Source organism: Poecilia latipinna, unplaced genomic scaffold (assembly GCF_001443285.1).
Source record: "Poecilia latipinna isolate Pla-1442-1.1 unplaced genomic scaffold, P_latipinna-1.0 Scaffold1052, whole genome shotgun sequence".
Classification (NCBI taxonomy): domain Eukaryota; kingdom Metazoa; phylum Chordata; class Actinopteri; order Cyprinodontiformes; family Poeciliidae; genus Poecilia; species Poecilia latipinna.
Genome location: NW_015113668.1, coordinates 87,771 through 100,290, shown reverse-complemented (window position 1 = coordinate 100,290; position 12,520 = coordinate 87,771). Strand labels below are relative to the sequence as shown.

At 38.0% G+C, this 12,520-nt stretch overlaps 1 protein-coding gene across 2 annotated transcripts in view; it reads right to left on the bottom strand.

Annotated features, from left to right (window-relative positions):
• tsnare1 (T-SNARE Domain Containing 1) overlaps nucleotides 1-12,520 on the bottom strand; it is a 147,547-nt gene that overhangs the window by 47,769 nt on the left and 87,258 nt on the right. For both annotated transcript variants that reach the window (XM_015051561.1, XM_015051562.1), the window contains exons 5-8: nucleotides 11,936-12,026; nucleotides 11,756-11,830; nucleotides 11,525-11,581; nucleotides 8,073-8,228 (exon numbers count right to left, since the gene is read on the bottom strand). In XM_015051561.1, the coding sequence (XP_014907047.1) occupies nucleotides 8,073-8,228; nucleotides 11,525-11,581; nucleotides 11,756-11,830; nucleotides 11,936-12,026 (379 nt within the window). The remainder of the gene's footprint in view (nucleotides 1-8,072; nucleotides 8,229-11,524; nucleotides 11,582-11,755; nucleotides 11,831-11,935; nucleotides 12,027-12,520) is intronic.

The window sequence follows — 12,520 nt, the reverse complement described above, 5'->3', positions numbered from 1 at the left end:
GAATCAAACCCAGAACCTTCTTGCTGCAAGGCAACAGCGCTACCAACGGGTCCACTGTGCAGCCCCTATACACACACACACACACACACATATATATATATATCAGGCACATCCAAGATACTGCACAGAACCCTCAAGCTCCCTGGCCTCTGGTAGAGGATCCGAGCTCAGAGGATGAAAGAGACCACCTGCGGAGGGTGAGAAGGGAATGTGTATTTTTTATTTTTTTTTTCTAACATTTGGAAATACTTTAGTTGGGAAACAGAGAAAACAGAAAAGTTGCTGCAGAGGGTCAAAGTAAAAATCAGTCATCTGCTTACGGACATGAGTCAGAAATGAAAATTCAAGTTTATATGGTTGAGTAGTTTTCTTGCAAATGGAAAGTTGTGGGTTCAAATCCATCATCGCCTGTCACATATCGAAGTTCTTGGACAAGACATTTACCCACAACTTGCCTATTCTATTTGAACGTGTGTGTGACTTGCAGTGTAAAATTGCTGTGAGTTTGTCAGCATGAAAAGGTGTTGAAGAATTTTTTTTTTTTTTATTAGCTTTGCTAGCTCTGTAACAATAGGAGCTGTTACACTGGCCTTTTTTATATTTTGTTCAAACATGTTGAAATTGGAAATGCCATATAAACTGGCAATATCCCATGCTGGAATATTAAGAGCTTTCTTTGGAAACCAAAGAAAGCTCTTCTGTTGCTGTGGGTCTGATTTTAACAGTGTGTGTTACTGTATATCAACTGCACTGTGGGTCAAGGAGCACACCAGCAGATTCTGTCATGTCAGCTGTGATGTAGCAACATTCTGTGATGCATTTACTCACCACAGATATGTTAGTCACAATTTGCTGTCAACACTTGTCATCTCAAGTTTATTCTGTTCTTGATGTGTACTGGCCTACAAGAGGGAAAACTATTTCTTTATGATGTGATTCTTTTTTCTAAAGGGAAACAGTCAGCAGCTTTAGATAAACTAAACTTACTGAGACAACTGATTAAACATCGTCCAAATGACAATGTTTTACATCAGTTTGGTAGGAATCATTAGGTTTTTGGCAAATTGATCTTATTACGATTCAGAAGACTAATGTGATTACAAATCAACTGATGACATAATCAATGATTACCCCACACACAGTATTTTGTGTATGTGTGTGAGAGTAAAATTGTATACGTGTGTGATATTTTAGTAGTGTATATGCGCAACTTTACTATTTTGTGTATGTGTGTGAAAGAAAAATTGTATGCGTGTGTCATGTTTTAATAGTATAGATGTGCAATTTTATTTTATTTTTTTTTTTGTGTGTGAGTCTTTATTAGTGCATGAGAGACAAAACATAGTTTTTGTCCTAAACAGCCCCTCATATTTAGGAGTTAGCATGGGTCACTTGATGTGCTTTTGGTTACAGTGTTGTTTTACTTTCACCTCAGTGTTGAAATATGTAGCATGATTTATGTTATTTTTTGTAATTTCAGTGATTTCCTTTATATTTCACATTGCCTTCATGTGGCTTGAATCCTATCCAAGGAATTTTATTTCAGCATGTCTTTTTTACCACAAACAGTCAGGATGCCAGAGTTATATACTCCTCACATACCAGTTTTCTGTATTGCACATTTTGTGTTTTTTAAAATTAGTTCCATAGAAAATGAACAAGAGGATTGCCCTGTGATGAAGCAGTTGCTTCAGTGAGGCACCACACCCAGCTGCCTGTTAGGGTGAGGATAAGCGAATATTGACAAAGGATGGATGGATGGATGAATATTAAGACAACTGAGACATTTGTTAATCAAATCAGAATTGCCCAGCTCTACAAATTGATGTAGCAAAAAACAGATTGTTTTTCCTCCTTCCCCTCCAGGTGACTGGCATTGTGCAATACGAACAGATGAGAAAATATGCATAAGAAACACTTGCTATCTCCTTAACAACATCACATAACAGTGCTGAGATGTGCTCCTCTATCACCTCCACCCACAGCACATATGGAACTGGCATGTGGGCTTGAGAAGTGCCCAGATTTTTAGATGTGTTTACTTTCATGCCATCTCCTATATTATGTAACCTGTACAGCATGCTACATGGAAGAATAAAGCTATTATGAACCATCAATTTGGAGCTTCGGATTCTGATAGTATGTACAGTTAACCTTAAACACGCTCCCAGGGTTCATTTGATAAATTAAATACAAAGCACAACTTGAAATGAGCCTAACTCCAAAAACTCCAAAAACCTATGCAGTCTGGATGGATTATATGGATAATCAAGTTAGCAAACCAAGACAAAGGACATAAATTTTCATCTGCTGCTCGCTGTGATTCCTTCTAACCCCTAACTCTCCCTCATATGGCTCTCACTTTATTTGAAAAGTGTGTTTAATGCAGATATGAAATTCTCCCTACATCTCCCACCCAAACCCAAAGGCATTGGGAAAGAGGGAACAGTGTCACTGCTGCAGCAAAAAAAGAAGTAAGTAGATTTACTCACAGTTTCGGTACTGAAAAAAGCGGGAAGGGTAAAATCAGGAAAAAAAGACAGAGTATGATGACATTTTCTCCTTACCGACTGTATTAGTGACATCTTTTTGCCCTCTGTGAATAAATAGTTTAAAAATGTATATTCATGTTTCCTTTTCTGGCGGACATCCAAAGTCTAAACATCCATGAAGAAAGTGTTGCTAACAGCAGGACCGGAAGGACATTAGGGACACAGGACACAGGACTAGACAGAGACAGCAGTTTAAAAAAAGATCTACCTGCTTCCTTATCTGAATTTCAAAACAACAAAGATGAAAGTATTTATTTATCTCTAACATTTCTCGAGTCTTTACTGCATGACCGTCAGCTCAGAAGCCAAAAATGTATTCATCTGTTTCCAGGGAAAGATGCAATGAAATCACCTTTAACATTTGGAATGGTGAATTGATCTCTTATGAGAAGAATTTTGTTGTTGTTGTTGTTTTTTAAATGAGCAAATGTGTTCTTCTACTGAGGTTTTAATTTTCTTATGTGCTTTTGTCACTACAAAATATCTGTTGCAATTGGTGGATTGTGTTATTGAAAATATCCACTCTAACCAAATACTTTGCACTGCAACTTTACCCACTATAATTAGCTACAGCAGTAGCTTTTTTTATGTGTCTGAGCCAAATGAATATCAGCTTAAATATATTTTTACCTCCAGTTTAGTCCTCCATGTCTGCACCACCGCACAACATCATAAGACACTGTTAAATATTAACGCGAAACTGATGTGCTTTTCACTTGTTGCTTGTGAACAAGTTGAGTTTAGTTTTGTGAAGATTTAGAAATTTGTACTGTTTGAGTGTTGTCATTATCTCAGAGAGACCAGATGTCATGAATAAATTGAACATTAAACATAATGCAAGTTAAAAGTGTTACATCATTTTCAGCTTTCTTTTTTGCATTTTGCATTTGTTAGCAGGGTAAATTGACAAAGATAATGCAGTATTTTAATTTCACAGTAGAGAAAGCTATATAGTTTGTATAGGTATAGGTAAGTAGGTACCTATACCTAAAAAATGTCTGGGTAACACTTTATTTGAAGGGGGGTGAATAAGACTGTCATGACACCGTCATAAACATGACATAACACCTGTCATGAACATGAATAAGCCTTCATGAATATTTATGACTGTTGTCATAAAGCGTCATTCGGTAAATTATGACACTTTTAATACAAGGTTGACATTATTCAAAATGTCTTTGTTATGACAACTTGACATTAACCAAGACATCATTACTGTTTAAACTTTACCTTTAATAACATAAAGTTACCTAATTTTTAAAGTGCAATCAATAATACTTTTATAACAAATTCATATCAGTAATGATTTCTTGGTTAATGTCAAGTTGTCATAACAAAGACATTTTGAATAATGTCAACTTTGTATTAAAAGTGTCATAATTGACTAAATGATGCTTTATGACAACAGTCATAAATATTCATGAAGGCTTATTCATGTTCATGACATGTGTTGTGTCATGTTTATGACAGTGTCATGACAGTCTTATTCACCCCCCGTTCAAATAAAGTGTTACCAATATCTGTATTGATATTGGTTTTTGGCCAAATGAGTTTTAGTATATCGGCATATCGGATATCGATCAAAAATCTGATATTGTTCATCCCTAAAACACTCCCTTCAATCTCATATAAATTGTCTTATAGGAGTGAATTTTGGATGTTACACCAAAATGTCTCATACACATGCTTATTAGCACTCTTATTTATTGAGCAATCAAATGTTAGTTCTTATAGGACTTATTAGAAGAAAATGTATGTATTGTTTTTATGAAACAGTATATCTACTCTATGACAGATATATTCATGTGTCAGTTGGGACTATAATTTCTTTCTTCCATGTCTTAATTTCACAATTGCAAGGAGAACATTTCCTGTCACTTATTAGTGGAACGTGAAACCTGAAATAGAACATAAAAACGTTTCAGTGGAAGATTAGTGTTTTGATGTCACGCAAGGCTGATATTCTCATTCATTCTGATGGGGCAGACAGCTGTATGCAAAATGATATCAATAAATAAGCTGATCAGGTTGTGATGAGAAGTAAAACAATACAATCTAATAATAAACATGTTTCATTATTAACTTAATATTTGAAGTTTCTGCTGAATATGAATAAAACACTGTATGCTTATTAAAATTAATCTTGTGTAGATTTCAGCTATAGCTCTGGAGCTAAACGGTAATTCCAGAGGACTCATAATCTTCAAGGTGCAATGGCAGGATAGGCATGATTTACTAGTTGATGCTTTTTCTTACCTATGAGCCATGTGAAGTGTTCAGATTCCCCTTGAACACTGTCCTGTCCTATGCCCTTTTTTATTTTTTTTCAAAATTAATTTTTGATAAAAATTGTATCCTGTGCCAAAGCACATAAAGTGCAGATGGAAGGTGAAAGTTAAAATGGGGATATGAAGTGCAGCATTGGCTGGATAGAGATATATCAGCCTCACTGTCAGAACATATATGATGAGTCAACCCTAAAAGCTGATAAGAGATCTATAATAACCAAAAATAGTTGAAAGTGAAAAGGTTTTCTAAACTGCAGATGGCACAGAAGTTCTCACTTCCAGTTAAAGCAACATGACTGTCAGTTAGAGCTGCAACTTTGTAAGGCTCCTCAGCTCTCTGGTCTCTGAGGGGGGGAAATTAACCTCAGATCCAAACTTTTCATGAGCGAGGAAGAGAAACTGATAATGATGACAGATACCAGGTTCTCTTGGTCCTTTGGGAGGAAAGTTAAAAGAAAAGTGAGGTTTGTTGGGACTCACTCCTGATTTACTGGTGGGAAGAGATGTGAGTGGGAGGGTGTTTGGATGGAAAGAAAGGGGGTGTGGAGATGAAAAAGAGCATTGTCAGATTGTATCACTCCCCAAAGGAGAAACGTCAAGCCCCTTAGCCCGTGCCTAAGTGCTGCAGGTGACATTTGTCCATACAGCTATGACTAAAGAGCAAGCCAGGCGACCCTGCCTGAACACCAATCATCTGCCTGGCCCATCTCTGCCACAGTGCTAAAATGAGACTGTCATTTTGTACCGCTGTTCTTTCACTACATGTCACTGCATGGGGAAAAAAAAGATAGATGCTCTTCCTTTATTCGTTCTTATTCAGAACCCGACTCTTTGTGGTAGGATTAGCTGATATGGAGCACTGATGAAGTTCAGACAGCTCAACTGGGCACTAAGATACGTCTTCATTATGCCTAAAGTGCTCCTAAAACATTATCATTAGCCTTGAGAGAGCTAGATGGCAGGCCGCGGTCTGGAATGGGGCTGCCATGTAAAGGCCTGTCATTTTAAAAGACGAATCTGACCGCCTGTGTCAGGTTTCTAACTGCTTCCATACAGTCAGATGTTCTTGTGGATAACAAATGCAGCTGAAGTCAGTTTTTGCCATGAAAATTTTTAAATTTTTATGAGATTGAATTTGTCTCTAATTTCAATGAATGTTATTTTAAAACCAGATTTAAATTGTCCTACACTTAAAGGAAATTAGTAAAAACTCTTCTGGCATAAAGGCAGCCATGACCTTCTGTGCTCTTAATCCATCCATCCATTTTTTAACACCCTTGTCCCTTAGTGGGGTCGTGAGGGGTGCTGGTGCCTATCTCCAGCTAACACCCTGGACAGGTTGCCAGTCTGTCACATGTGCTCTTAATCTTAGTCACCATATAGGTGTTTCTGTGCTGCTTACACATGTAAGGGCAAAATGTAGTATTTTGCAGCTGAGAAGTCTGATGTTGTTCCTCTGAAAGATGCTAAACAAAAATACAGGCAAAATACAGGGAAGCACATCGTGAAGGTTAATTATAATGGTGATTGTGGATGTTCCTACCGTATACAGCTGGCTCTGTATTTAAACTAAAAATGCCTTATCAAATGAGTCACAAATTTGTCAAAACCAAGTTATCAAGTTTCAAGTTTTTATCCATTTTTAGGTTGACAAAGTGTTCATCAATCAATAGGTATTAGGTGCCAGACTGATGGTTTAAAGATCCATCCAATAGAAACATCTCTGTAGAGTTGTAGCTCTTGTACAGAATGTGGTATTTCATGCCAGCTCTAAAAGGTAAGTTGAAAAACATTTTAATTCCAAACATGCTTTTCAGGTAAAGGCACAACAAGCCTTGATAATTGGGAAGCTTTCAATATCCAGAAGCAACTTGGGAGAACTGTGACAAAATGTTAATACGCTTTTGAAGGAAGCAGAAGAAAATGTTGCCTGAGTGAATTTAAACTTCCTAGCTACACCTGTGTTCGCCTCCAGGCTGCTAGTATTTGAAGAAACATAAAACAATGTTGTTTTTCTTTCTCTCCTTTTTTCACCCAATTCTATGGAAAGTGAAGAGTGCTATATTACAATCAATAAATATGAAAAAAGGATATTAATGAGTCATTAATTTATTTTAACAGGAAATAAATACAAATATAATCAATCAAACATAGAATTAATTATATGTATATTAAATGCGTGGAGTTCATTTTAAAACCGACATCTAAATATTTCACAAATTAACTTATTTCATGCTTGTATGTTGAAGCACATCGTGTAATAATTCAAACTGTCAACTGCACCCATCAAACAGAGTGGGGGGTTCGGGGCACACCCTGACGTCTGATTGTTATTTATTGTCAAGACTGAGCACTAGCTGGTGTAAGCTAGTGGGCGGGGCTAACATTGACCTTGAAATCTATGGTAGCTTGCTCCATGAAGGACCACTGTGAGCTCTCTGGTTAACTTATCAGACATGATTCAGACCAAACTACAGATGTAGAGACTGGAGTTTCTTACCCAGATTTTATAGTAAACAAATTGCACAAATTGTTGAAGTTATTTTCCCACATCAAATGGAAATATGGGATAAATTAAGTATTTTTGAATGTATATTGACAGAGTTAAATCATAATCACTTTTAATGTTTAAACTTGATTGTAGTTCTCTGCTCCGAGGTACCATAATTATACATACTCAGCAACACAACAGTGTTTTGTTTCTACCACTTTAGAGTCATAGTCCATCATCACTCCTGTTAGGTTCTGTGTTTTTCTGTGTTTTGAGTTTCTTTCTGTGTCTAGTCCTGTTTTTCCCTGTGAGTCTCTGTGCTGTCTTGATTGATCCCAGCTGTGTCTCGTTCCTGTGATTACCCTCCCAGTGTATTTAGTCCCACCTGTTGTCTGTGTTCCTCGTCGTAAGTCATTTTGTCGTTTGTCTGCTTGCCATTACAATCGAACTGTATAGTCCTGTGTTGGTTAAGGTCTCGTCTTCAGTTTTTCAGTTGCTACATGTATTAGCTGTGTGCTCGTGTTCCTGCCGTGCCACCTGCGCTGGACTGTGTTTGAGCTATATTCATCATAAATTCATCATCTTCATCACAACTTCGGTCGTCAGCGTTCATTCTCACCACCACAAACCACAACTCATGACAACTCCTTCAGCAGTTCTTATCTCTAGAGTCACTGGGTTGGTAGCTCACTCAATTGGACTTTATTTCAAACCTCCAGATTTATTATGGTGATCCCTTACTTCTATCTGAAGCAGAGCCTCCTCTCTTTGACGAAGCACCTCCACATCCTCCTCACTGATCTCAGACAGGAAAGCCTGGACTCCTTCCTCATCACCTACTGCTTCTCCAAACAGTGGGTCCTCTTGGATCAGGTCACTGGATGGAGTCTGGGGACTCTGAGGGCACATTAGATAACACAAACATTAGAATCATCTATAAAGTTGTCATGTAATTGAACTAAAACCTGTAGAAAACATGCAAACATGACATGAATACCCTGGTGTTTATCTTCAGTTGAAGTAACCTTGACAGGTCAGAGTTCTCACTAAAACCAGCAAGATAGAGCACATCACCCCACTTCTTAGGTTCTTCCACTGGCTGTCTGGAGCTCAGAGAATTAAAACACTTAAAAACACTAAATGGACTTAACACCAAAATACATTAAAGATCTTCTGTTGTTGGATCAACCTTCCAGACCACTCAGGCTTTCTGGTTCTGGACTGCTCTGCATCAGAACCAGAACCAAGCATGGAGAAACAGTATGCAGCTTCTATGCACCACAAATCTGGAACAAACTTCTAGAAAACTGGAAAGCAGTTGAAACACGGAGCTACATTAAATCAATGCTAAATGCCCACCTGTTTAGAGTTGACTTTCATAAATTCTAACTGGAATATTATTAATTTTAGTCATTATTCCAATGTTTTATGATAATTTTTATCCTTTTGATTATAACATTTGAGAATATGTGACATTTGTTGCTTTTTTGTTTTGTGTTTTCATCTTATAAACACCTTAAATTACCTTTTTGTTGAAAGGTCACAGTGGTTCTCCTGTCACTTGCATAAATTATGCAGCTCCCTGTCAGAAACAACCAATCAGAGCCAGGAGGAATGTTTTAGCAGAGTTGATCACACTCATGCTCTCCATAACAAACAGCATGGATCAAGCTGAAGATTGACAGCGGGCTGTAGCTGTGGTAATGAAACAATTTAACATTACAGGAAAACCATTTTTTTAAAAGTATGAAACATTGAAATGAGAAATGTTCAGTGCTGCTGAAACCTTTAGACATGATTGTAGCTGCTACCACATACTTTCTGAAATGGTTTTTAAACAGGTGAGTATTAAAACTATACTAAGACGCTGCAGTAATGTCCTGGGAATTCAATTCTGTGCATCTTTTCATAACAACTGGAAAAGAAATTGACAATAAATAATGACAAAATGTCTGTTTAGTGCATTTTGCTACAGTGACTAAGTGAATGTAGAGCCACATTTATTCCACATGCTCCCACTGAAACATGCAAAGGAAAGAAAACAGAACAGGAGCCAGAGTTAGAAAAAGGCATGGTTTCCTTTTTTTGCATTGCTAATATGTTTCACTTTTGTGAGGTTGATTGCACAGCTACTTCCTTGTTGAGGGGCCAGTATGTGTCAGAGCGCAGGGACCAACCTGGGCTGACTCACAGCGCTGTGTCTATTGGCCAGTGTGACTCACCAGTCAGCTAATTCTGTAACAGTGTGCTCACTCCTCCACAAAGATACACGCCACTGTGGAATGAATTAGTTTAGCAAACAGATGAGGGGAAAAAAACCGTCAAGACAATCATGCTGACACTTTATTCCATAAGTTCACAAGCTGCTGACATGCTCAAACAACTTCAAGTTTCCTCCTATTGATTTCTAGTCCATTATGATGGTTATTTTAAAGAAGTGTGTGGGGAAACAGTCGATACCTTTGGTTGAGAAAATGCTTGCGGATGCATATGTATGAGATTCAAAATGTCGCCTTTCATGATTTGATATTCTCCCACTGCAAATGTTTTTACTTGATCCACAGTGCATAAGATGTTTTTAGACCAACTAGTTGTTCCATAGCACACCCACTGATTAGTGAACTTGCCAGGACACAATGAAAGTGGTCAGAGAAATATAATTTACCATTCAGCTTTCCACCCCCGGAGGCCTCTCTGTCGCATTCTTGCAGACCTTGCTAATGTGCCTTTCAGAGAGAAACAAAATAATTTATGTGACTTTCGTATCATAAAAAAAGATGGATTGTAGGGGTTCTATGTGGAAACAAATGTTCCTTATTAAACCGTTTCTGCCAGATCAAGCTTCCAGTTAAGAGTACAGTAAATGTCATTGAATAACTCTGTTATTAGAACACAGAGCTGCTGACAGAACCAAACACTTATGCCCCCTTTGTTCTATATTATTGCTTCACTAAGACATAAAAAAAAAAACTGTCCAGAATGTGGATGCACTTTGCAGGGTCTTGGTGAGACCTTCTGGAGCACAGCACTTAAATAGACATAAAACAACAAAAAGGTTCTCAGATTACTAAACCCTTGTGCGTGTGAGGACTGAGGCAAACATACGAGGACTAAGGCAAATGATACAAGTGATACGGGTGTGAGGTCAGTTGGACCCCATCTGTAAACACAAGGGTTAAAGCATGAACAAAACATCGGCATGGAGATAGGGTAATCCTTTTACCATGGTGGCTGTATATAATGGGTGGGACAATAAGGGCATCAATAAGGGCATAGTGGCAATGTGCTCATTCAGTGAGGAATGTGAAACTGGGTGGGCACTGCTGACCAACTCATCAAACCCACATCAGGCTGTTGCAGTTCTCCAAATAAGTCCCAGTAATTCTTTTGGACCAGCAGCTGCTCTAGTAAGCTAAATGTGCTTAACTCACTGCTATAGATTTAACCACAACCATTTTAAAATTCAACTCAACAAGTAATTTGTGTTCTCTCTGCCAGTGACGTGCAGTTGGGGAAAGGCGGTGCCTCATCTGACGTCAAACAAAAACAATTTGTCCACTTGATTGTTTTATAAATGTGTAGAACCATCAGGTTTTAAAAACTGTATCATTTCAATATTTTTATAGTTGAAATGCTGAATTTACTCATTACATGTTCAACATGGGAATACAGTGAGGTGCAGCAGTGAGGAGCTGTGCCTCATCTCTGGAGGTTTACTATCACACACTGACTGAAGCAGGCAGCAGGCACATTCATTGCTGTCTCTCTTTGTATCAGGAATATATTTGATCACATATGTGCTAAACATATTGATGTTCCACAGCCTGTCTAGTATACTTAATGAATCTGTGTCCTTCTGATTGGCCATAAATGCACAGTACAAATGCAATGGGTGACGCAGAAAGTAAATGCTGCATTGATAGGGGGCAGCATTGATCCCTCTGAGACAGATAGATAGACAGACAGACAGACAGACAGACAGACAGACAGACAGACAGACAGATAGATAGATAGATAGATAGATAGATAGATAGATAGATAGATAGATGGATGGATGGAGGTGATTTTCTTTGTGTAAATAAATCACACTTTCACCCAGACCTCTCATTTCATCTCATTTCAGCTCATCATGCCACTCTCACATGAATGATGGTGGAAAAAAAGGAAGATTTTCACCCACTGCATCAACTCACCTTCTTCTTGTCTTTCTGTGCTGAAGGGAGCAAGGCCCTTGATCGCTCTGCGATTTTCTGCAAGAGAACCAAATGAACAGACAGGGTCAAGAGAACGGATTTCTCCTCTATATTAAAATATTTTTTTATATCCCTGCCTCCATGTGAACAGATATGTATGGTTTTCTGCCAGAAATGCCAGTTGATTTATCTCCAAACAGCCAATGGAACATGGCTTTGAATTCCAGCTACCTTCTGAAGATCCCCGTAGCGCTGCACAGAATCTGAGAGTTCAGTCTTCAGTCTGGTCAGACGTAAACGATCTTGCTGTGCAGCAAAACAAGATTAGCTTTAATTAGCACAAGTATTGTGTAATCTGCTGTTTATTCTTCAATTGACAACCCATGAGGGAGGAGTGGCAGCATAAAATACCCGTGAAGAGCCGCTGATTATATCAGAGAGTTGTTTGATGAGAAGACTTGTGCTGGTGATGACTTTGTTGGTCTGCTGCTGAGTGGAATGTCTGGGGCAGAGACAGAGACAAAGTTCTGTCTTATAGGAAGGCATGAGATGACATGTTCTCAGCATAGATATCGAAGCCATACATATAATCCACTGGTCACTTTATTAACCACAAACACAAATCAATTACCAAAAATAGCAAATATCAATAAGATTTGCTACCTGGATCACAAAGCCTATTATTTATAAATAATGCATTATGAAAATTTATTGACTGTGTGAATTTTCAAACAGTGTGTATCTTATTTAAAGTAAAAAATTAAAAGTTACCAGAAAATATCCAAAAGTTGTTTTCAAAACAAGGATTCTCAGGGGAAAATGTAAATTCAAAGAGCAGAACCACAAGAAGAAGTTTTATTAGGGTTTCAGTCTGTGGTCTGAAACTATGGAGCAGTGTGACCGTGTTCAAACATTAAAAACATTTCAGACTTCTGTATAAGGAAATGCTCTAAACCAGTGGTCCCCAACCCCCGGTCTGTGGACCGGTACCGGTCC